At 40.8% G+C, this 25,997-nt stretch overlaps 1 protein-coding gene across 6 annotated transcripts in view; it reads right to left on the bottom strand.

Annotated features, from left to right (window-relative positions):
• Nucleotides 1-3,398: 3,398 nt before the first annotated feature.
• LTBP1 (latent transforming growth factor beta binding protein 1) overlaps nucleotides 3,399-25,997 on the bottom strand; it is a 419,491-nt gene continuing 396,892 nt past the window's right edge. For all 6 annotated transcript variants that reach the window (XM_068564861.1, XM_068564862.1, XM_068564863.1 and 3 more), the window contains 3 exons: nucleotides 11,731-11,853; nucleotides 5,543-5,692; nucleotides 3,399-4,377 (listed from right to left, as the gene is read on the bottom strand). In XM_068564861.1, coding sequence (XP_068420962.1) covers nucleotides 4,196-4,377; nucleotides 5,543-5,692; nucleotides 11,731-11,853 — 455 coding nt within the window. In that variant the 3' untranslated portion in view covers nucleotides 3,399-4,195. The remainder of the gene's footprint in view (nucleotides 4,378-5,542; nucleotides 5,693-11,730; nucleotides 11,854-25,997) is intronic.

Genomic DNA, 25,997 nt, shown 5'->3' with positions numbered 1-25,997 from the left:
ATTGCCATTTTAAACCTTGTTTTCCAGTTGATTCTATGTTTCTTCTTTGTTTCTTTTTCTTTTTTTCTTTTTGTGGTTTGATGTTCCTTTTATGTTTGTGTTCTCTTCTTTTTGGCTTTTATGAATCTATTGTATGTTATTGATTTGTGGTTACCCTGTTTTTCAGGTATGTTGACCCCTTCCTATAACTGCTTGTTTTAGACTGATAGTCTTAGAATAGACATTGTAAGAAAAAAAAAAAAAGAATCTACATTTTCTTATTCTCCTTCCCCACATTTTGTGATTTTGATGTACTTTTTTACATCTTCATGTTTATCCTTTTGCTGTTTCTTATGTTTATCATTGCTTTCACAAATAGGTTTTTTCTTTTTGATCTGTATACCAGCTTAAGTGATTTACTTTCCAATTGTGATTCTCTCTTTCCTATATCTTCTTGCTCCTTTTCTATTTAGGGAAGACCTTTCAATATTTCTTTTAAGATAGGTTTAGTATTGCTGTATTCTTTTAGTGTTTGCTTATCTGAGAAATTCTTTTTTTTTTTTTTTTTTAATTTATTTTACTTTTATGGCTGCGTCAGGTCTTAGTTGTGGCATGCGGGATATTTCGTTGTGGTGCACGGGCTCTTCGTTGCAGTGCACAGGCTTCTCTCTGGTTGTGGCATGCAGGTTTTCTCTTCTCTAGTTGTAGTGTGCAGGCTCCAGAGAGCGTGGACTCTGTAGTTTGTGGCATGTGGGTTCTCTAGTTGAGGGGTGTGAACTCATTAGTTGTGGTGTGCGGGATTAATTGCCCCGCAGCATGTGGGATCTTAGTTCCCTGACCAGGGATCGGAACTTTGACCCCTGCATTGGAAGGCAGATTCTTTATACCACCAGGGAAGTCCCTGAGAAATTCTTTCTCTCCTCCTAAGTAATAATCTTGCAGGGTGGAGTATTCTAGGTTGCAGATTTTTCCCTTTCAAGATTTTGAATATATTTTGCCACTCCCTTCTGGCCTGCAGCGTTTCTGTAGAGAAATCAGCTGATAGCCCTATAGGGGGTTCCCTTGTAATTAACTTCGTCTCTTGCTGCCTTTAGAATCCTCTCTTTAACGTCTTCCAATTTTATTATAATATGTCTTGGTGTAGGACTGTTTGGGTTCATCTTGTTTGGGACCCTCTGTGCTTCCTGTTTCTGGATACCTGTTTCCTTCTTTAGGTTTGAGAAGTTTTCAGCCATAATTTCTTCAAATACATTTTTAATCCCCCTTTCTCTTTCTTCTCTTTCTGAAATCCCTATTATGCATAGACTGGCATGCTTTATATTTTTTTACATTATATTGGTCATATTTATTATATTATTCCATAGGTCTCTTATATTGCTTTCATTTTTTTTTCATTTGGCTGTTTCCTGTTCTGATTGGGTAATTTCCATCACTGTATTCGATCTTGCAGATCACTTATTCTTTCTTCTGCATTATGTACAGTAAGTCCCCTACATACAGATGAGTTCTGTTCCAAGAGTGCATTCATTAAGTCTCATTTGTTCATAAGTCCAACAAAGTTAGCCTAGGTACCCGACTAACACAATCGGCTATATAGTACTGTACTATAATAGGTTTACAATACTTTTCAAATAATACATAATAATGTATTTACAAATAATTCATAAAAAACAAAAATAAAACACTTTTAATCTTACAGTACAGTACCTTGAGAAGTACAGTAGTACAGTACAACAGCTGGCATACAGGGGCTGGTGTTGAGTGAACAGGCAAGAAGAGTTACTGACTGGAGGAGGGAGAGGAGGTGGGAGATGGTAGAGCCGAAGGATCATCGGCAATAGGAGATGGAGGGCAAGCTGCAATTTCACTCACGCCTGATGTTGATGGAACACACGTTCACATCTTGGAAAGTTCGCAACTTGAAGGTTCGTACGTAGGGGATTTAATGTATTCATCCTGCTATTCATTGCCTTGAGCTCAGCTTTTGTCTTGGCAAATGAATTTTCTAATTTTTCTTGGCTCCACCTTAGTTTCGAGTTCCTTTTTGCAGTAATCTGCGTTTCTGTTGATAGCCTTTCTTAATTCCTTCAGTATTTTCATTACCTCCTTTTTGAACTCGGTGTCTATTAGACTGAAGAGGTCTGTTTCATTGTTTGTTCCTTCAGGGGAATTCTCTTGGTCTTTTAAGTGGGAGTGGTTCCTCTGCTTCTTCATTTTGCTTATACTGTATTTCTCTTACTCTGTGAGTTGGGGAGAAACAATTATCTACTGTAATCTTGGAGGTCTATTTATAAGTGGGAGTGTCCCTGTGTAGCTTGTGTGGGTTTAATATTTTTTTGGTGTGAGAGCTGCTTTTAGTTTGGGTGTCTCTTTCCTTAGCGTGTGTTGGCCATTATCCCCTTGACGGGGGCTGTGCAGGTGAGCGGCCCGTGCAAGCTCCTGGGAAGGCAGGGACAGCAGTTGGTGCCCGGCCATAGGGCTCTTGGTGGTAGATGACATGGACATTTTAGATGTACCATTCCTCCTATGGCAGATACTAAAATCCAAAAGCCTGTCTTACAAGAAAATGTTAAATGGGGACATTTTCTGCTAAGTATGCCTATCCATAGTTTGTTTTTGAAAACTCAGATGCTCTTATTAAAAATGATCCTGAGGGATTTCCCCAGTGGTCCAGTGGTTGGGACTTCACCTTCCAATGCAGGGGGTGTGGGTTTGATCCCTGGTCAGGGAGCTGGGATCCCACATTCCTCACGGCCAAAAAGCCAAAACATGGAACAGATGCAATATTGTAACAAATTCAATAGAGACTTCGAAAATGGTCCACATCAAAAAAGTCTTAAAAAAAAAAAAAAAAGATTCTGAAATTCAGGTTAAATAAGACAACTGTATGACTGTGGATTTGTATTAAGTAAGGCTTGGAACACTGAAAGCTATTCTTCCTATGTTATGCATCTGTATTCATTTGCTAAAGGCTGTCAAAGTACCACAGACTGGGTGGCTTAAATTTATTTATTTTTAATTCTGGAGGCTAGAAGTTCAAGATCGAGGTATTACAGAATTTTCTTCTTAGGCCTCTCTCCTTGGCTTGTAGATGGCTGTCGGCCCCCTGTGCCTTCCCAGGATCTTCCTGTGTATGTCCTAATTTCATATAAGAGCACCAGTCCTATTGGATTAGGGCCCACCCTGGTGACCTTCTTCAACCTTAATTAGCTCATCTAAAAATACAGTCATAGTCTGAGGTACTGAGGGGACATGACTCAACATGAATTCCAGGGACACAATTCCACCCATAACAGTATCTAACAAATTTAATAATTAACCTGTAAAAGACTCTACATTCATAGAATACCATTGATAGAGTGGGGTAGTTGGGAACAACTTGTGTGCATATGGTCATTGACATTACTCGGATGTAGAAATTTTCTAAAAAAATGGTGATTTATTTTGCTTTAACATACAATGGTAAATATATTGGGATCATCAAGTTTTAAAATTTGCTGGTCCTACTTCACACATTATAATACTAATGTAAGCTCATTAGTTCTTCCATTTCATTGTAGGAAAGGGATCCAATTAACACCTACCAGCAGCTTGGCTAAAAATGGACATTAAAATCAGATAACACATTGTAAATATAAAGTACTTTTCTCCAAATGTGTATAAAAGTTTCGAAACAATCACTGCCTGCTCCACAGGACAATTTGGATTTTAAAAATGTTCCAGACCAGGAATAGCATAGCCCTGTGTAACAATACTTATAATAGTTTAAACAATATTTTATCAAAGGCTTTTGCACTTGACATTTGAAAGAGAGAAACAGTAGCCAAGGAACTGCATAACCAAAAAATGAAAATTATATAAAATATTTCCACCACTATTTAAATGCCAGATTTAATCAAGCAATAGTAAAAAATATCAAAACAAAAAACATAATAATACAACCTTCTGTTTAAAATAATAGCACTGTTCTGCCTCTTTTCCACTGAATTTTACATATGAACAGACTATATATACTGTTTTTTCAGAGAAATGTCCATTTGGTCTGTCACACGAGTCAGGCTCACACTGAATCCTTTCGCTTCTGAGGATATACAACTCCATGATGTTTCCGTATTTCCAACATTCTGGGTCAAGTGCAATGTCTGAAGTATAATACATTTCTCTTTCTCCTTTACACAGTGCAGAGTATACAGGCTTAGGTTATGTAGCTTCACTTTTACTCCAGGTCACTGTCTTTTTCTAAATTCAAGGCGGTATTCAACGGAGTGCAGTAGTTTGGCTTGTCGGAAGGTACAAAGCCGGGCAGACACACACACTTATAGGAACCTTCGGTGTTGATACACTTGGCATTCTTGCAGAGAGACATCCGGTTGTTCAACTCATCACATTCGTTGACATCTGCAATAAGCCAAACCACGCAGGTAAGCAAGCTTCAACATCACTCCGGGAGGAAATGCAATCTACACCCTACCTGAGGCATCCGGCCTGAACACAGCCTGGCTATTCTGTGCTCTCCCCACAGTAAACTGCATAGCCTTTCCCATTATTGTCTGTCTGTTTCAATTACGTGCAAGAGAAATACTACTTTCTAGATCTTAAAAAGGTGATTATCCAGGAGGTTCTAGAATTTCTTTCCCTGTTTGTTATTTAACACAACAGGGACCATTTTGTCAGCTTGACTTTTTATAGTCAAACCTTAAGAAAGCTGGAACAACTATCCTACTTCTAAATTCCTCTCTGCACATACAGAAGAACTGTTAGGTTGTCAAGAGACATACAGAGAGCCTCTGAGCAGCCTCTCTAAAGGTTTAAGTTACTTTCTTAGATTTCTTTCCACAGGAAAGAAAGGCTCTATGCATTGGAAACACCTTTAATAACCCAGGTTACCTTTTTTTTTCTTAGACCCACCTCAGATTGAGACTAACAAAACTGAAGTGGGTAAACTACACGACGGAGCAAAACAGCCACAAAAATAGAGGGAAAAAAATGCTACAAGTCAAGGGTCATTTAGCAAGGAGGCCAACAGGCTCAGGAACACAGCCTCAATCACACAGTAAGGATAAACATATTTTTACTGTTTTCTTAAAAGTAAGAGGGAAGGCAATGTGGGAGTTGTGAAAAGAACTTTCTCTAAAATGGAAGTTGTATTTTCTTTTTCATCTGTATTCCCCTCTTGCTGGTGTCAGGTATTCAGGGAAAACATATGCTGCAGAGTCAAAAGCTCAATTTAAAAAAGAGTCAAACTAATTACCCCAAACTTTCTGGCCTTTCCTCCATAGGTATGTACCATTTATATGAATTCTTAAATATCAACTTTTTAAAAATTTGTGGTAAAATATATGGAACATAAAATTGACCATTTTAACCATTTTTGAGTGGATAGTCCAGTGGCATTAAGTACCTTCACATTTTTGTGTAATCGTCACCACTATCCATCTCCAGAACTTTTCTCATCTTCCCAGACTGAAACTCTTCAAATCTTAAATGTACTAGATTGTCTGAGGTCCAGCCACAGGGCATTGAGGAAAAGAGTAATTTCCCATCAAATACATATGATTCTTACCAACACAGGTCATCTTGGCCATATCCAAGTGATACCCATCAAAGCAATCGCAGGTGTAACCTTCCTGCACCCTGACACAGCGCCCGTTTTCACAGCCGTTGAGGATGCCACATTCTTCAGCCTGCAACTCCTCAAAGCTATTTAAAAAACCTGGAAGGGAAAGGACAGGAGGCAGGTTAGAAATTTTCAACCTCTTACACCGTTTTTTAAAATGACATGATCATTAAGGTTATGGTTCATCGTACATACATATTTCCAATTCCTTAAAGATAGCATTAAAATTTAAGCGAATATATCTGTACACGATATTAAGCAAACTATTACCAACCTTGGGTAGGTTGTACAGATTAGCCCCACGTCTTGAATTCTGATGTGCTACATTAAAATCACATAAAACGATATAGCAAGTAGGGTATTTGTTTTTGCCCTTAATTAATAATTAATCTTTTCGTCTAAGATTTTAAATTTCCTGAGTTCTCAGTAGGGTAAATGTCAGAACATCTTTCAGGATAGAACCGATGGAACTCACTATGAGAGTAGACACTTGCTAAGACGCACGAGCATTGGAGGCAGTGCTCTTTCATTGGGAGTTCCCAGGCGTGGAGAAAAGCCAGGCTGGCCATGTGAGGTCTGTTTGCTCTGGCTTTGGAATGAGCCTTACAAAAGGGCTCTTGGGGGATCAAAGGATAAAAGCAGTAAATGCGACTCAAAACATCCTGATAAACGAGAAATACATCATATTTCTGTTTAGAAAACCAAAATTCTTTTAAAGAAAACAAAGAAGCTCTTGTTTGGCTCCTTTTTTTAAAGATATCTTTAAACTGATTCAGAGCTAGAGTTTAGTAATACAAAAACAATGTAGCCAGGCATCAAGAATATTTTCCTCTGTTTCTAGAGAGGAAAGTTGTAAATATAAATCCATGGTGACCCAAACAAACTGTTGATGTGGGGGGTCTCATCCTCTCCCCCACCTTCTGAAGGCACGATGTATTTGCTTTTTCTTTTTTTTATATAAATTTATTTATTTATTTTTGGCTGCGCTGGGTCTTCGTTGCTGTGCAAGGTTTTCTGTAGTTGCCGCGAGCGGGGACTACTCTTTGTTGGCGGTGTGCGGGCTTCTCATTGCAGTGGCTTCTCTCGTTGCAGAGCACGGGCTCTAGCGCAGGCTTCAGCAGTTGTGGCTCATGGGCTCTAGAGCACAGGCTCAGTCATTGTGGTGCATGGGCTTAGTTGCTCCGCAGCGTGTGGGATCTTCCCGGACCAGGGCTTGAACCTGTGTCCCCTGCATTCGCAGGCAGATTCTTAACCACTGCACCACCAGGGAAGCCCCACGTATTAGCTTTTAAGGGGGAAAAAAAAAATCAACCTAGAGTCAGAACTCTACATCTGGCCTTTGAAGTAATTCTCCAGTCGAACTGCAGGGGGCAGCAAAATATCATTTCTTATGCAGGGCTGTAAGGTCTAACAATGATTTTAAAAATTAAGTAATACATCTAAAAAGGAAAAAAAATATGACTGGGCATCAAGACTGTCAGCAGATCCTGAAGCCAGTTTGAGAAATACTGACAAGAAAGTCAACCTATGGAAATATTTCAAAGTCCAGGTAACACAGCAAAGTTCATTTTAACTAGTAAAATTATGTTTATTACAGAAATTAAAACATGAAATTAAAATTTGAAACTCCTATACACACATTAAGCAGACTCCCCAAAATACTTCTACAGGACTCTAAAACAACAGCAGTCAGCAAAGGACAGCCCGTGCTCTAAAGTGGGCCTGCTACCTATTTTTATAAATGAAGTTTACTGGAACACAGCCTCACCTATTTGCTAATATCTCTCTGTGGCTGCTTTCCTGATTCCAGAGCACAGTTGAGTAGCTGCAAAAGAGACTATATAGGCTGCAAAGCCTACAAATTTTACTATCTGGCATTTATAGAAAAAGTTGATCTCTGCTCTAGAAAATTCCGGTTTTAGAAATACTGCTCTAACTAAAGGTGATACCAGTCATTAGCCCAACTTTCTTAAACAGAAAGGCACAAGATGATGAATAATAAAGGTGGTGTGATTCAGCCTCTCTTTTACTACCTTACCCCATACGATTAAGTCTTCAGTAGGGCCAGAGAGCCTTTGATCCTGGTCTAGGAAGGAAGAGCTATTTCTCTGCAACTTGTAAGAAATTTAAAGGCCCTTACATAGTCAAAGCTGAGGGTCTTCCAACTGCATCTGCAACTTCCTATGTTGCTAAAACAGGAAATTGACCTGATACCAACACGCTTATTTCTTAACATTTGTAGTGAATTTTAAAAGTTTTAAAGCAATGACAGCTTTAAAAAAAAAAAAACAACAACTACATAAGCCAGAACATTTCAACATTAAAATTCCTGGCATCTGAACTATAATGCATTAGAGGCTGCACACACAAGCCATGGGATTGTGTCAGAGTTACATGTAGATTTACCCTGGTATTTTGGATTTATGGGGCAGGCAAACTGTACTTTCTTTCAACTTTAATATTTCTTCTCCCTTTTTTTTTTTTTAAAGTAAATGTTTACTGACCTATAAATACATACACAGAAGTGTAGAAATCATAAGTGCACAGGCTTATAGCTGTCAATGTATTTAAGCACATTTCTTGAAGTAGTGCATGATTATTTGTGGTTGATTAAAAGAAAATCTAAGGCAGGGGTCCCCAACCCCTGGGCTACGGACCAGTACTGGTCCATGGCCTGTTAGGAACCGGGCCGCACAGCAGGAGGTGAGCGGCCGGCAAGTGAGTGAAGCTTCCTCTGCAGCTCCCCATTGCTCGCATTACCGCCTGAGCTCTACCTCCTGTTAGCATTATGGTGAGTTGTATAATTATTTCATTATATATTACAATGTAATAATAAAGTGCACAATAAATGTAATGTGCTTGAATCATCCTGAAACCACCCCCCCCCAACCTGTGGAAAATTTGTCTTCCACAAAACCGGTCCCTGGTGCCAAAAACGTTGGGGACCACTGATCTAAGGTGTTAGAAGTTAGGATAGTGGTTACCCTGAGGGGGTGGGAGGGCGGCTGGGAAAAGGGAACCAGGGGTCCTTCTGGATGCTGGCAATGCTCTAGATCCACTCAGGTCTAGAATACCCAACCCAGCTGATTTAATAGAATGCTGTTTTCATGTAAATTTTAAAGCAGTTTTAATTTGGCTGAAGGATCAATATATACTGCATACTTTAAAAAACAAAAGGAAAGAAGGGAGAGAGGGAAGGAGGAAAACACTCTTTGGCTCAGAAGTGAAGTAGCTCCAGAGGCAGCCACAAAGCTTGTGTTGCTCCTCAGGACCCAGGTCACAGCTAGTTTGCTTTGTGCACAGGTGAAAGGTCCCAAAAAAAGAACAGCATCGCTGTATTTTATAATTTCAGCGCTGTCTCCAAAGTCCTAACCCCAACTACCTGGTCTGCAGGGATTCTGTCTTGAAAATCTGAAGCAGCTTCACTTGCTGCAAAGAGGCCCTCTCTGTAGGATGTGGAACAGGCACCTGGACCCCACTGCTCTAGTCCCGTTCTTGAAGGCAGACAACCCATTATCTACTGATATTTCAATTTGTACCATCCCATTTTTCAGACTTCACATAATTAGTCTGTATTTGAAAGCTCTGGTCTCTCCCCCAGACATATTTAGCTTGTGTGGCTTCCTTATCCGGGACACTCTGGTTGTACATTTAGGCATTTACTTTCTAAATGGGAACAGGATTCACACATACACACTCCACCTCCCATTTGAAAAGTCTGCTCACAAATCCAGGAAAAGCATCACACATCATTTCTTACTTAATAAACCCCCTCACAAGTGAATTCTAAAAATTAATCTCTGACCAGGAGAGCAATCATTTTATCTCCCATTCTAAGAGAATGGACTTGAGGACATGGGGAGGGGGAAGGGTAAGCTGGGATGAAGTGAGAGAGTGGCATTGACATATATACACTACCAAATGTAAGTAGATAGCTAGTGGGAAGCAGCCGCATAGCACAGGGTGATCAGCTCAGTGCTTTGTGACCACCTAGAGGGGTGGGATAAGGAAGGTGGGAGGGACATGCAAGAGGGAGGGGATATGGGGATATATGTACGTATAGCTGATTCACTTTGTTATACAGCAGAAACTAACACAACATTGTAAAGCAACTACAATAAAGATGTTAAAAAAAAAAAGATCAACTCAGTACAGTTAATACTTACCATTTCCTTGTATGAAAAAAGACTACAATATAACCAAGCTATCAAGAAAACTCTGACCCTTAAACTAGGCCACCACTTCATGGGTAAAAAAATGATTTTGTCATGGAAATTATAACAATAAAATAAACGTCCCAAAGCAATCTATAGATTCAATGCAATCCCTATCAAATTACCAATGGCATTTTTTTACAGAACTAGAACAAAAAATCTTAAAATTTGTATGGAGACACAAAATACCCCAAATAGCCAAAGCAGTCTTGAGGGAAAAAAGCAGGGCTGGAGGAATCAGACTCCCTGACTTCAGACTATACTTCAAAGGTACAGTAGTCAAGACAATATGGTACTGGCACAAAAACAGAAATATAGATCAATGGAACAAGATAGAAAGCCCAGAGATAAACCCACGCACCTACGGTCAACTAATCTATGACAAAGGAGGCAAGGATATACAATGGAGAGAAGATAGCCTCTTCAATAAGTGGTGCTGGGAAAACTGGACAGCTATATGTAAAAGAATGAAATTAGAACACTCCCTAACAACACCATACATAAAAATAAACTCAGAATGGATTAGAGACCTAAATGTAAGACTGGACACTATAAAACTCTTAGAGGAAAACATAGGAAGAACACTCTTTGACATAAATCACAGCAAGATCTTTTTTGATCCACCTCCTAGAGTAATGGAAATAAAAACAAAAACAAATGGGACCTAATGAAACTTCAAAGCTTTTGCACAGCAAAGGAAACCATAAACAGGATGAAAAGACAACCCTCAGAATGGGAGAAAATATTTGCAAATGAAGCAATGGACAAAGGATTAATCTCCAAAATATATAAACAGCTCATGCAGCTCAATATTAAAAAAACAACCCAATCCAAAAATGGGCAGAAGAGCTAAATACACGTTTCTCCAAAGACACACAGATGGCCAAGAAGCACATGAAAAGCTGCTCAACATCACTAATTAGAGAAATGCAAATCAAAACTACAATGAGGTATCCCCTCACACCAGTTAAAATGGGCATCATCAGAAAATCTACAAACAACAAATGCTGGAGAGGGTGTGGAGAAAAGGGAACCCTCTTGCACTGTTGGTGGGAATGTAAATTGATACAGCCACTATGGAGAACAGTATGGAGTTTCCTTAAAAAGCTAAAAATAGAACTACCATATGATCCAGCAATCCCACTACTGAGCATATACCCAGAGAAAACCATAATTCAAAAAGACACATGCACCCCAATGTTCACTGCAGCACTAGTTACAGTAGCCAGGTCATGGAAGCAACCTAAATGCCCATCGACAGATGAATGGATAAAGAAGATGTGGTACACATATACAATGGAATATTACTCAGCCCTAAAAAAGGAGCAAAATTGGGTCATTTGTTGAGACGTGGATGGATCTAGAGACTGTCATACAGAGTGAAGTAAGTCAGAAAGAGAAAAATATAGTATATTAACGCATATATGTGGAACCTAGAAAAATGGTACAGATGAACCAGTTTGCAGGGCAGAAATTGAGACACAGATGTAGAGAACAAACGTATGGACACCAAGGGGGGAAAGTGGTGGGGGGGTGGGGGGGGTGGTGTGATGAATTGGGCGATTGGGATTGACATGTATACACTGATGTGTATAAAATGGATGACTAATAAGAACCTGCTGTCTAAAAAAATAAATAAAATTCAAAAAATAAATAAAAGAAAACAAATGTAACAGCATTCCCACCAGTGACACTCAAAATCTGATCCGGTGGTTCTCAAACTTGAGTGTACGTAAGGATTACTCAGAGGGCTGGTAAAGCCGATTGGTGGGTCTCACCCCAGTATCTGATTCAGCAGGTCTACAGCATAGCTCGCAAATTTGCACTTCTTACAAGTTCTCAGGGACTACATTTTGAGAACCACTGACTAAACTTCAGAACCACAATTTAGTTCCAAAATAACTAAAAAATGTTGCTTACGGTCCTGAATGAAGTAGGGATCAGCTTCGGGAGCATATTGTTCACTGAAGTCGACCAAGGCATCCTGTCCATATGGCTGCCGGCGTCCCGTGACGGGGATGTTACACAGCTGGGCGTAGTCATCTAAGAAGGAAATGACAATGAACGTGACACACCATCGCTGTTTGCTCGCACCTGGATGCACCCAGTCACCGCGTGCCCCATCTCCCACACACACCCCTGATCCTGAAACATCTCAATATTCTTTATGGGTGCTCGATGCATCCACATACAATTCATGCTGTACAGCATAATTAAGATTCTGAATAGAAGACCCAACATAGTAGCTGAACAGTTGGTAGAATGTATCCCAGGAGAGTAAAGGACTGAAAAAATGAGCCATCGGAGAGTGCTGCAAGCCATTCGGAAGAACGGCTTTATCTGAACCCATCACGTGTTTTCCTCAAAACGTTTAAAGTGTATAAAGTAGTCATTCATACAGATATACACTTTTCCACTCACTAGAGAGAGAAAAAAAAGGCATCTCTGGTGATCCAAAAATGAGACACAACCAAACGAAGATGCTACTAAGTACCATTTGAATTTAGTACCTACTATTATACTCCTCTACTCAAGACCTGGTCCTTATGAATAGCATTATAGCAGTGATGATGATCATCACCATAACAGTAACAGTGAAGTAATGGTACTAGTAATAACAGCTAAGAGTTGTATCATGTTTGCTCTGTGCCAGATACTGTTTTAAGCACTTAATACACATTAATTCACTAAAATATTTACACCACCCTATGAAAAGCTACCATTATCTCCATTTTACCAACGGGAAACAGAAGCATGGAGTGGCCAAATGACAACTGGTGTGAGGCAGCACCACACTTGAACTCAGTCATGCAGCTGAAGGGTGTACACTTAACATTCTTCCTCTCCTACATCTACCTTAGCTCCTTTGTAATTCTTGTCTTTGCCTCTTCTGCACCTTAGCTGAATTCATCTGCAGTTACCGTTTCTTGAGGCCACGTTCCCATTCCCACGGCCATCTGACTTAACTCCCCCTTTAGTCCTCCTCGCAGGACCCACCTAGCACATGGGATCTTGGTTCTCCACGTGTTCGGGAATGACTGTGCTTTCAGTGCATTTCACGGTCTCAGGCTCTTACCCGTACTTTGGAGCAGAGTTATTGAGAAGGTCTAGAGAGGAAAGCTTTAGAAGAGATATCTTCATGCTCTGAACGCCCATTTTATAGAAAATATACTGCCCAAGGATTCATCCAGCAGTTGGTGAAAATTCTGGGGCTAGCCAGACTTCAGCATCTCTGCCGGGACTGAGAGCTGCAGGTCAGCCGGCGCCAGGACTGGCTGGACGCTCAGGGCAGCCACACTTGCCCGGACCACAGATTGAAGGAGTTTCCCCCTATTTTGGTTCCTTCTGTAACAAAACTAAAGAAAAGCACAGAGGCAAGTGTGTGAACTCTCAAGGCTTTCTTCCATCACCCTCCTCTTAAAGGAGTCAAAGGTGAGTGTGAGGTATATGTGTGTGTATGCGCACGCATGCACGTGCACACACCCGCACGTTCTCCCCTAAAAGACCCTGAAAAGCAGGAAAGACCCTGAACCCCTAGACGGGGTAGGATCATGGTTGCCCCTTCCTAAAATTCTTCTTGTGGGAAGCGTTCCAGGAACGGCGCACACCCCCATCCCAGACATCCCCGAGCGCTTCCCCACGAAACCATTTCATGAGAAATATTAATTTCATTAAGGAAATAGCTAAACCTGGAAAAAGATCGTTGACTCACAAAAATAAAGCTTCAAACAAAGAGAACAAAAATGGTTGTCACTTCTGCTTCAGGTTTGAAAGAGAAGAATTAAGGATTTCCCTGCAAAGGCAAGATCGCAGAAATGTTTACAAGTTTCACACACTGAGGTCATTTTCTCTCATGACTTTTTATATATATTTGTTGTACATCTGAAAGGGAGACAACATTTTGTATCCAGGCAACAGTTGTGATCAAGAGTGGATATTGGGCTTCCCTGGCGGCGCAGTGGTTGAGAATCTGCCTGCTAACGCAAGAGACATGGGTTCGAGCCCTGGTCTGGGAGGATCCCACATGCCGCGGAGCAACTAGGCCCATGAGCCACAACTACTGAGCCTGCGCGTCTGGAGCCTGTGCTCCGCAACAAGAGAGGCCACAATAGTGAGAGGCCCGCGCACCGCGATGAAGAGTGGCCCCTGCTTGCCGCAACTAGAGAAAGCCCTCACAGAAACGAAGACCCAACACAGCCAAAAATAAATAAATTAAAAAAAAAAAGAGTGGATATTAAAAAAAAATTAATTCATGCTCTTATTTTGCAAACCTAAGTCCAGAGATGGCTGAGCAGTATACGCTCCTCTTCAGCACCTCGCTCTCAAGTCCCGGGCCCAGGGCTTGTCCCCTAGACCGTGCCTCTTCCACCAAGAAATGACCTGGTCTCCACCCTCCAAGCTCTCACCATCTAACAGCACAAGAGGAAGGGATCAAATGGGAGACGAGTGGAGGAGGAATGGACTTCTGTTCCTGTGTGATGTTTAGGAACAGCTTCCTAGAAAAGGAACACTTGACCGGAAACTAAGTAGATGAGAAGGATTTACTTAATAGAAGATATTTGGGATTCTAAAAAGAGTTTACCCAAAGGCATCACAAAAGCAAACTGTAAGCTGTGTTTGGGGACTACCAAGTAGTTCCTAAGAAAGGCTTTGGACGTGACCCAGGCCGTAAAGGGAAGCAGAGGAGAGTAATGGGCGGGGGACCCTCTGCGGTTTGCTGCATCTTCCTTCCCCTCCCTTCATCCCTGGACATGCATTTTTCTCAAGTTTCTAGAACTTACTGTCCTTTGCTGCTTCACTTTATCTAACACGTTACCAATCCAAACTTCCAGAGTTTTGGTCAGTTATCAAAACATCATTTCTACATTAAACGTACTCTCTTTTGTATTTGAAGATGTGCTACAGTCCCATCAACACCAGGACAGGCATTTTGAGTTATTTTTCTGGGAGCATGACGGGTCTATCCTAATCCATCCATGCTGCCTCTCCCATTGCGCACATCTGCTCTCATTCTTGGCCAGCGTCAAGGGTGAAATGAGCACAGGGTAATGAAAAGAACATGGGCTTCAGAGGCAGAAGCCGGGGCTCAAGTCCTGACTGTACCACTTACTTTCCAACTTAGCAACTGTGGGCAAGCCTCAGTTTTCACATCTGTCACATGGGGATAATTCCTGTTTGCCTCTCTGTTACTGATGTATTAAAAAATGAGATGATGTTAGGGAACTGTTCGTAAATTTTGAAGCACCGAGAAAATGGAGGTTACAATTTTTTCTTTTCGGTAAAATCACTCATGTCCCTGCTCAACATCTGGAAATGAATGAGGATTTGCAAAGATGGTATCAGAATGATTGATATAACATAGTGTTAGCAAAACTTTAAACGTAGTTGTCAATGGGCAAAGACTTGTACAATAAATTAAGAGCAATGACAGCACAGTCTCCAGATGTTTTTAGATATTGTTTCAAGATTTGAAATTTTTAAATAGATGGAGGGGAACTCCAACTCAGTAAACAGAGAAAGATGTCTTCATCTCAAAAATTATTGACTGCCTGGGCAAATTTAATCGCTTGATCAGACAGTGATAAGGTATCAGCAACAACACATTTTAACACTAGATCAACAAAACTCAAAATACAGGGGGAAAAACTGATGTTCAGCAGTTGTTAGTATATGCTCGACCCCTTTAGAAATGCCTTGAGTAGCCAGTAGGTTTCTCGTCATCTTTTAAGGGAACAACTGGAATATCGTGGAGTTTTCTAGTGAATCCTGGGTAAGGCGTCTCCTCCAGGGTCTGGGCACATGCACCTTTCTAACATGTGCTGGATCTCTGAGCATCCCAAGTCACACCAGAGCCCACTGAGCTTGGAGGCGCTTGGCCTTGGTTATCCCTAGGGCTGGGTCATGGCTAGAGTCCAGCTGGGGAGGCAATGAGTTGTGGTTGGCTGAGGCTATGGAGATGGGAATAGCAGATCCCTGAACTGTTTCCGCAGCTCCTGATGGCAGCCCATGAGAATCTCTTGGCTGCCACTTCATCCAGCTCAACGTGTAGAGATGAACACATTTTTTGTCCCTAGAGTCTTTTTCCTTCTGCAAGACACTCCTTACTTAAGCAAGTTGACAACAATTAAGGACCTAGTTGTCTGGGGCTTGGTGCAAAGGAAGAGCTCTGCTTAGCAGGGCTTGTACTTTGTGAGGCAAATGCCACTTCTGGGACACCATACAATGTGTCCGTCCAGGATCTAGCCGAATATGAATGTGAAATGAATAGGAAGTGGGAAATATTCACACCTCAAAGTCCCCCCACTCATTGCACTCCTCCCCTCTGCAGGCACAAATGCTAAGCTCTTGATCAAAGCTATGAAAGACGCACATGGGATGGTGTGGGCCACCATCACTTACGTGGTCTAAACAAGGTCCAGGCCATGGATCACGCTTAGTTCCCTGGCATGGCAGATTCACCTGACAGATGGTACTGCTTTGATTTTGATTTTAAATTGAAAAAAAGTTAAAAAATTGCCCCCCTGGAGCCAAGAGGTCTGGGGCCCCCGCTGTCAGCAGCAATGGGAAGCACATTATCATATCCTGGCAGGAAATCTCCTTCCTTATGACAGACACATCTGTAGGGCTGGTCTGGACAGTCACACGTCACAATGCGAATCGGGCATGTGAGGAAGCCGGGAGGTGAAGTCTGACTGAGGCAGATTAAATTCAGCTGCTTTTAGAAATGATGAAGAGGCTGCATTTCGTTCTCCACACATCAGGGCTGAAAACCTAGTGCGCTCTGAAGTTTGAAGTGCATGATTTTCAAATAAAGGAGAAGGACCCATTCATATGCCTAAGGAAAAATGGGTCATATTTTACTGAAACTTCTAGATCAGGTGTTTTTCCTACAGGCCTCCACATGTACTATTAATTGAGGATGGTGTTTGGAAAACATACACACCAGGAAATGGAGGAAGGAGACAGGGAGAATGGAACGAATATTTACCTGAGCGCATGCTGAGCCCGTAGTATAATCGGCATTTTTCTTTGAAATTAGCAAAAGCTATGGAGTTAGAAAAATGTTGACCATTTACAGAACATACCATCCGGTACTGATGACAGAAGAAGGAACGTAAGAGAGAGGATTCTACTGGTGATGCCACACCCTGTGGAACCGGACATCTGTTTAGGTGTCTGTCTGCTTAATGCTCATTCTCAGAGAGTACACTCTTATCCACAGTGCCTGGTGAACAGGCGGTAAACCTGCTTTCCTGATGTTAAAACTTGCTGAGTTGTGAGAGAAAATTACGTATCCGAAAAAGCAGCGGTCCCCAGCCTTTGTGGCACCAGGGACAGGTTTCGTGGAAGACAATTTTTCCACTGACTGGGGGGAGGTTCAGGTGGTAACGCGAGCGATGGGGAGCTGCAGATGAAGCTTCGCTCGCTCTCCCGCTGCTCGCCTCCTGCTGTGCGGCCTGGTACCAGTCCGCGGCCTGGGGGTTGGGGACCCCTGCTAAAAAGAGAAGCACCCAGGGGCTTCCCTGGTGGCGCAGCGGTTAAGAATCCCCCTGCCAGGGCTTCCCTGGTGGCGCAGTGGTTAAGAATCCGCCTGCCAATGCAGGGGACAAGGGTTCAAGCCCCGGTCCGGGAAGTTCCCACATGCCGCAGACCAACTGGGCCCGTGAGCCACAACCACTGAGCCTGCGCTCCAGAGCCCAAAAGCCACAACTACTGAGTCCTCGTGCCCCAACTACTGAAGCCCGCGCGCCTGGAGCCCGTGCTCCGCAACAAGAGAAGCCACCGCAATGAGAGGCCCACGCACCGCAACGAAGAGTAGCCCCCGCTCGCCGCAACTGGAGAAGGCACGCACGCAGCAAGGAAGACCCAACACAGCCAAAAATAAATAAATACAATAAATAAATTAATTAAAAAAAAAGAATCCCCCTGCCAGTGCAGGGGACATGGGTTCAAGTCCTGGTCCGGGAAGATCCCACATGCCACAGAGCAACTAAGCCTGTGCGCCGCAACTACTGAGCCTGCGCTCTAGAGCCTGCGAGCCACAACTACTGAGCCCACGTGCCACAACTACTGAAGCCCGTGCGCCTAGAGCCCGTGCTCTGCAACAAGAGAAGCCACCGCAATGAGAAGCCCACGCACTGCAACAAAGAGTAGCCCCCGCTCGCCAGAACTAGAGAAAGCCCGCGCGCAGCAACGAAGACCCAACACAGCCGTAAATAAATAAATAAATAAATAAATAATAAATAAATAAATAAATAAATTTATTAAAAAAAAGAAGCACCCAGGGTCAAAAGCCCGGGGTTCTAGTCCTACTGCTTCCTATTCTTTGGACTAGACACCTTGCTTTGAGCTGTGTCTGTTGAACAGGATTATGGTACTGTGCCTGAGCAGCATTAAAGGCAGTTCATCGCTCCATTCAGTGATTGACTCACTCATCCAACCAGAGGCTGAGAATATTACAGGCAGTGTGGGGTCTGGTAGAGAGAGAGGAAGGATAAAATGACAGTACACTGACATGTGCAATAGTGCACGAAGAAGAGGTAATGCCTGGAGTCAGCCAGGAAGGGCTGGGGAAGCCTTCACCTTGGAGATGAGCATCTACAGGAAGGGGGTCAGCCAGGTGAAGAAGAGGAGGGAAGGTAACTCAGAGTCATAGGCATATAGAATAGATAAGAAAGTCTTAGGGAAATGAAAGGACCACATAAACGCTGCCGACTACAGATCCCTGCTAAAGAACGGTCGAAAAAAGGAAAGTTAGCTAATATGCACTATTAAGCTCCTGCGTGCTAGGCGGCTGTGTACCTTTGCACACACTTTTACCTTTAAATCTCAGAATCCTATGAAATAACTGTAATTAGCTCCTTTTGTTTCCGATAAGGAAGCTAAGGTTTATAGCATAACTGTCCTAGCTTAGTTGAAGGATTGACTCTGTTGGTCTATCTGCAAAACCATGCTCTTTCAATTCCACAGCTGCCCGTCTGAAACCCTTAGAAGAAAATTATTAAATACATTCCCTAGACTGTAAGTATCAGGTAAGTACTTAGTTCAGCAATAAGCATTTCTGACTAAAATTCCAGGGAGAGTAATAACCGTGAATGCTGGTGAGCACAGCCCCACCAGGGTCAGCTTTATCATTAGCAGGATTTATATTTATTGAATTTGCTCAATTTATTAGGTGGAAGAGATCAAATTGCTTAATGTTCAATTAAATTGTACTTCTCGAGGAGATGGAAGTAATGAAGTCTAGTCTTGGCAGGGTTTACATTCTGTGGGACGCCTGTAAATGTTAATGCTCTAAGGAAACTCACAGGCTGTAGACCAATCAAGTTCCCTCACCCCCAACCATCACCTAATGCTGCCCTTTCCAAGTTCAGTCACTCCCAGCATTTTCCATCACACTGCTGTTTACGTAGCCAGACTACAACTGGAGAGAGAGATTTGTTGGGTGTGAATGCCAAAACAATGGAGGTTCCATTTAGAAATCCATTTCTAAAACCTGGATTTAAAATTTATAGACTTGTAACAGCATTAAATTATGCCACACATGAAAACCTTAAAATAATGATTGATAACATGAATTTCTCAGGAAGGACTGCATGAAAGGTTTCCCCTATTTCTAAGTAAACAGGGCTTTGGGAATAAAACATTAAGTCTTGCATTCAGGCAATCTCAGAGGAAATTAGGAATGAAGTAACTTCTAATATTCGATAAGAGACAAGACTGGACAATACAATGAACAGGCAAATAGGAGGAAAAGTTCAACATGTTAATTTTCTAAGCTGATCTACTTCATATTTTTCCAACTGGAAGGACAGATAAACTGTTTCATTTCCTGCTTTCCTACTCGTTAAGTACCACTCTGAAGTGACAATCTGAGAAGTCAACAATTAGGAAAAATAAATATTATATGGAAGGAATACATTTTGTTTTTTCTGTTATGTTTTTTGCATTAATCAAGTAAGAATTATTTTAAAATTTGAGCTACACATGTGCTTAAGATTAAAGAGGATGTTGTACAACATACGTAATATACTAAACGCCACTGAATTATTCACTATAAAACGCTTAACTTTATGTCATGTGAATTTAACCTCAATTAAAAAACAAGTCAAGGGAAACAAAAAAGTGTATTCTTTGAAGTCTGGTATTCATCTAAACTTTCTACTTTTAATTGGTAAAATGAGAAAACAAGACTAGTTGCTCTCTAAGGTCCTTTCTAGCTTACACATTCTACAATTCTAAGCAGACATTTTTACTGTTAGGCTGCAAAATATTGGGAAGACAATCTGTCACTGAAACTTGTGGGCTATAATATGAGGTAATCACCACCAGATGGCGCTATTGTCTTCAGGTGGTGCTCACACGGGTGTTTCCAGATGACTGACAATCATGGAATTGAATGCACTGTAAGTAACCATGGAGAGTCTCACCTCATTCATTTTCCTGCTGAGGAAACTGAGGTCCAGAGAAATTTAATGATATTTCAAAGGTCAAGTCAGGATAAAATTTCAAAATATTGTTTTCTTTTAATAAAACTAAATTATTAAAATCTAAGGGTAAAAATAACTGTATCTTAAGCTTTGAAGCTGTTCAAAACTCTCTTGATGAATATTCAGAAGTATAGACCTCAAGGTTATGAAATAAAGACGTACTACTGGATCATCATTTGAAGAGCAAGTTCTAGGTGATTAATGCAATATTAAAGTACTGCTAAACATAATTAATAGATTATTCATAAATATGTATCCCATTTAATTATAGGCAATAAGCTAAAGCTGCAAAGCAAAACTGAAGTGTTTTAAGATCTGTAACTCTGTTTTATGATTTGCTCATATATTGCTATTTATCTTAATGTGAAGTAACTCTCTTCTTACCTTCCCCTCTGGATCTATTCAGAATCAGATACAGTCCTAGTAACTCTTCTCTCTGGCAGTGATTTATTTGGCTACCTCGGTAGGCACTGAAAGATTATGATGTGAATGGCAACTTCTAGGGTTGAACAGTGCACAACCAACACAGCTATTCATAATAGCTCTGCTTGCCACTGAGACTTGAAGCTCAGAAGCAAGCATAAAAGAAGGCCTTGTTGTGCCCGGAAGCCTTCCAATGAGCTCATCTTTTGTAATTTGCTTCTTAAGACACTGGCTACTGATGCTGAGCAAAATAATTATCATCCTAGTTTCTGCTCCTTGCAGATTTATGCCAACACACTTCCTAAGCACTTCCTAGACGCTTTCCTCCCAGTCATAAGAGGTACAGTCTGTCTGCTGCATGAAGGGAGAGGAGATAAACTTTCCCTCACCCTTCCTCTGCCAGGCGTGCCTGCTCTACCCATGAGGTCAGCATATAAAAGACATGGGCAGCCAGTGGCTTTTTTCCAGCCAGAGTTGTCTTGTAAAGTCAATTAGGAAAAGGTCAAAATAAATACAACATTATTTGATTTCAAAACCTCAAACGCAGAACAGGGCTTTAAGCAATTACATACAGTGATATTTTTCACAGTCCCACTCAGCACAGTTCATTTTCTTAGAGTACATTTCAACTATCAATGAAGAGAAAAAAATCCTATCGGCAAAATTTATTTAAAATACATGAAAGTAAAATTCTCACTAAAGAGCAAATCGACACCAAAAAGGCATTTCTAGAAAATCGAATGCCTATTCATAATGTCTGATTTCAAGGTAGAAAGTTTAAACTGCTAAAAATTTAAGACCAATTAGATTGCTTGTTAATGAAAAATAAAAGTGCTGCTTTTTGTGATCTGATGGTTCATTTTACATGCATATCTTAATTTCTCTACTTTGGCTTTACATTAGAAAGATTCTAATAGAGAGGTATGATTATAATAATAATGCAAGTTATTCTCCAGTCAGAATATTTTCAATAACAGAGCATGGCCAAATACCTTCTTAGCACTTCGATGTAGTATAGCTATTAAGAAAATAAGCCTTGAATAAAATTGATACCCCAAAGTCCAAATCGTACACAAACTAAAATTTCAGAAGTGTTCTTATCACCAACTTTCCATCTTTCCATCAAATTCCCCTCACATTTAGCTGTTCTATAATAGTTGTTGAGGCCACTGAGACAACAGCTTCAACCAGCGTGCTGGTCCTCCCCAGCTGGCATCCCAAACCCTCGCTGACTCACACCAACTCCAGGGAATTGGGTTTGGGAACTGCAGCCCAGTTCCAGGACACTCCTCCCAAGTTCTGTCACCAACAGTTTAGCAGGAAATGGAGTAAGTTTTCCCCTTTATGAGAGTTTTTTTTTATTTTCCTTTTTCGCTTTCCTTACCCTGAGACAAACCATGTTTCCTAATATGACTGCAATATGGTCATAACCTGAACATGGCTTGCTTGCCCATTGCTTTCTCTTCCTTTAAAGCACCTGCCCAAGACAATGCTGTTTTAAGAATCCACGTTTTGGCTTCATTTCTAGTGTTCTTCCTCTCATGCAGTCCCTCTTTTTGTGCCTGGCCTTTGTGTCATTCATTCCTGTTTATTCACTCCCTTCCACAAGTCCTGTATCTCTTTCCTGGTTTTCCCTGACCTGCCATAAAAGCCCTGTCCAGCCGGGGTTCCTGATTGAGTGTTCAGTATCCCACCTCCTCCCTGCCCTTTTCCAGTGTACATCTGGGGAAGGAGAAGACGACATTTCACTCCCAACTGAAAATAAAGGCCCTTGCTTAAGTGTGTGTTTGTACAGGATGGTAGTGGGAGCTGGAGAAGCTCTACAAAATGCAAACATTTTCTTTAACTGGTTCTCAACCTTTTTTTCAATCCCAGTTGCGATGGCTAATATCATGTGTCAACTAGGCTAGGCCACGGAGTGCCCAGATGAAGTTGGCCAAACATTATTTTGGGTGTTTCTGGATGGGATTAACATTTACATTGGTGGATCTGAGTAAATCAAATTACCCTCCATAATGTGGGTGGGCCTCCTTCAATGGGTTGATGGCTTGATTAGAACAGAAAGACTGGCCCTCCTCTGAGAAAGAGAATTCCACTGCCCACTGCCCAACTGCCTTTGGACTTCAGACTTCATCTACAAAACTGGCTCTTTCTGGCTGATGGCTTTTGACCTGGAACCTCAGCTTTCCCTGGGCCTCCACAACATCAGGCCACCCTAGGGATTTTGAATTTACCAGCTTCTATAATCACATGAGCCAATTCCTTAAAACAAATCAATGACTCAAGCAATCAATCAATCAATCAATCAATCTTTCTCTCTTTCTCTCTCTCCTATTGGTTCTGTTTTTCTGGAGAACCCTGACTATTGCCCCAAACCTTCTTTACTGGGTCAGGGGAAGTTTGTCATTTGTGTGGTAGAGAATTTCAATAAGGTGAGCACACACCTTTAGCAGAAGGTACCTGATTCTTGAGGGGAGTTATGTGTAGTTAGAGAAAAGCTTTTATTAATTATATCTGCCCTATTATTCCCTTGAGAGTCACTGCAATGGAAGGTATTGCTTATAAAAACTACACGTTAGGAACACGTGGGGTCCCCTGTTAGCGTGGAAACTACAGAATGTGCTCTGCATGTCACACATGGCTACTTAGCCTCACACTGTGAGTATACACATCCCATGTCCTGGTCTTAATTCTCTAATAACTGACAATCACAGTCATGAATTTTTCTACCCAGTAACCTCAGATGGCCTAAGATGGTAATTCTGCTACACAGATAATGACATACATTAAGTTTAGAATATTAATACTTTACCGTGAAAGTTTTAGAGTAAGGGGTTTTTTGTTGTTGTTATTTAATATGTCTATAATATTTAAGAGAACCATATACTAGATAATCTGATGGGCCTTGTGATTTCAATTTGAAATACCTAGGATTTTATATTACATGAGAATTCACAGAACTCTATTAGGTCAGTAAGTATTTAGATTGATTAGGGAATTCAATTTGTTGCATTTTCAGTTTGATTTATTAGATTGATAAGAGCTGCTTAAATACCTAAGAAGAAAATGCTTATTAGGATTGGAGGCTGCCCTTTCAGGTATATAAAATGCATGAGATAAAATCAAATACATAAAATTTATAAATCAGAGGCCAAAGTGTTAGAGACTTAATTAACAGAGTTTTGATACAGAAATAACTCTCAAGGAAAGTTTAATCTGTTCCTTGAGCTATATAAACATTAATCACAAAATAAAACTTGATCTTATTTTATATAAAAATATTGGACTTATAAACAGAAGGACAAAATGTTGACGTTGAACTTAAAACTCTTAGGTAAGTCCAGGTTTTAACATTGATAAATTGGATACACTGAATGTTCATTTAAAACCCAACCCTGAATGGTCTTTTCCAGGCACAAGGCCTCTCTCAGACATTATATAATAACTCACACTGGTAGCCGGGGAGCCTCGAGGGGCACGGAAGCAGCAGCTTCTCGCAGGGGCTGCAGAGATTATCTGGCTCTGCGTTAGTCCCCAAACTCTCACCTGCCCCTCATCGTCTTTGACTCTTGCTTACTTTCAAAGAGACTTCTAGCACTGTATAGTAAGGTAACAATGGGGAATAATCATTAGCTCAACTCATATCCTGGAACAAGATTTGATCTATAATCATCGCTAACACCTACGAAGCATTTACTGTATGCCAAGCATCTAACATGCGTTAGCACATTTTTAACCCTCAAACAAGCCTTAGGAAGATGTTGCTACTACCATTTTACAAGTGAGGAAACTAACGTAATGATCACATTTAATACCAAGGCTCTATGTGCATAATTCACTACTAAATTTTATTTTGCAATAAGCCTTTTATAGTGAGAAAAGTACTTTCACCCTTTTCGGGAAAGTGAGGGGTAGCCTTCTAAGTTAATACAAAGAATCTTTTCAATAAATTGCTTACTTGCCCTTCCATACGGTATCCAATTCAGTCTAGTTCCATGGATACCAAGAATTCTGTCCCAAAGAACTGGACCACTTACCTCTGAGAGTGTTCTCTCTGTATATACAGTGTTCACACATGGGGCCCACTCAATTTAGGAGGCCTTTTATATCTTTCCAGTTTGATTTAAATTCTCCACTTTAGCTTATTAACAGCTGCACTTTCTTTGATCATAATAGTCAGGATCTATGATCACAATGATAAATGCTTTCATACTTACAGAGTATTAATTACCATAACCTCAAAAGAGTTCTCAACTTCGGATATAGGAAACTGAAGTAACTCGCCCAGTGCAATTGACAGAAGCAGTGCCAAAAGCAGAACGAGATCCCTGGGCTGCCCAAACCAAAGGCGGTGACCACTCACTGTGCCTCACATGTAGGATGTTCCAGAGTTATTATTAACATTCTTTGGAAACACAGTTCTTGGAAAAGGCTTTAAACTGTGACGGCTGAAAGGCCTTTTGCAACCACTGCCCAATTACAATATTTTTTCAAGTTTAGTCCATGAGTCAAATCCCTGTCTTCCTTCACACCTCCAAGGGTATTATGAAACTTCTTACGCTCAGATCTTTGGGAACATGTAAGAGCCATGCACAGATAGGAAAGAAATCACTAGCTTAACTGTTCAAAGACAGATTCCAGATTCTTTCACTCTTGCAAAACCATATGAAAAAACGGGGTAGATAAGTTACTAGGAAGTATTAAAAAATAGTGTGTCGCAGGAGATGATGGATTTATTACATAAGGATGTTATCTGTACATCTGAATGAGCAATATTGAGGAATGAACTTCTAATTTAGCAATACAACATAATTTTATATCATGTCAGTTCTACAGAATTTTACATTTCCTGTAAATACAGACTGTACGTCTGCTCCAAAATTTATTGCCTAGATGTTGCCTTGTAGGTGGTTCAAGTAAAAAATGAAATGAAGGAATACGTAGATAATTTAACTGAAACTGAAGACAGGCAAACTATAAGTAATTTAGACGGCATTTCAGACACGGTTCTTACTAACTGCACCTTGAATAGAATAGTTTACTAAACATGTTGTTATTTGACTTTTTTAAAAATAAGAATTAGACATAAATCTATATTACGATCTATAGAATTCTTTACTGACAGAATTGATTTCAAATTTTTCCTATGCTGTAATGATTATATTTTTCTTCCTGGCACTCAAGTACAAGGATAATCTCTATTCCCACAACCAGAGTTTTCTAATCAAATCTATCTATATATCTATATCTTCGAATTGCTCTGTGAGCAAAACT

Source organism: Eschrichtius robustus, chromosome 15 (genome assembly GCF_028021215.1).
Source record: "Eschrichtius robustus isolate mEscRob2 chromosome 15, mEscRob2.pri, whole genome shotgun sequence".
Classification (NCBI taxonomy): Eukaryota; Metazoa; Chordata; class Mammalia; order Artiodactyla; family Eschrichtiidae; genus Eschrichtius; species Eschrichtius robustus.
The sequence above is the reverse complement of the archived record's forward strand: the minus strand, read 5'-3'. Positions and strand labels throughout refer to the sequence as shown.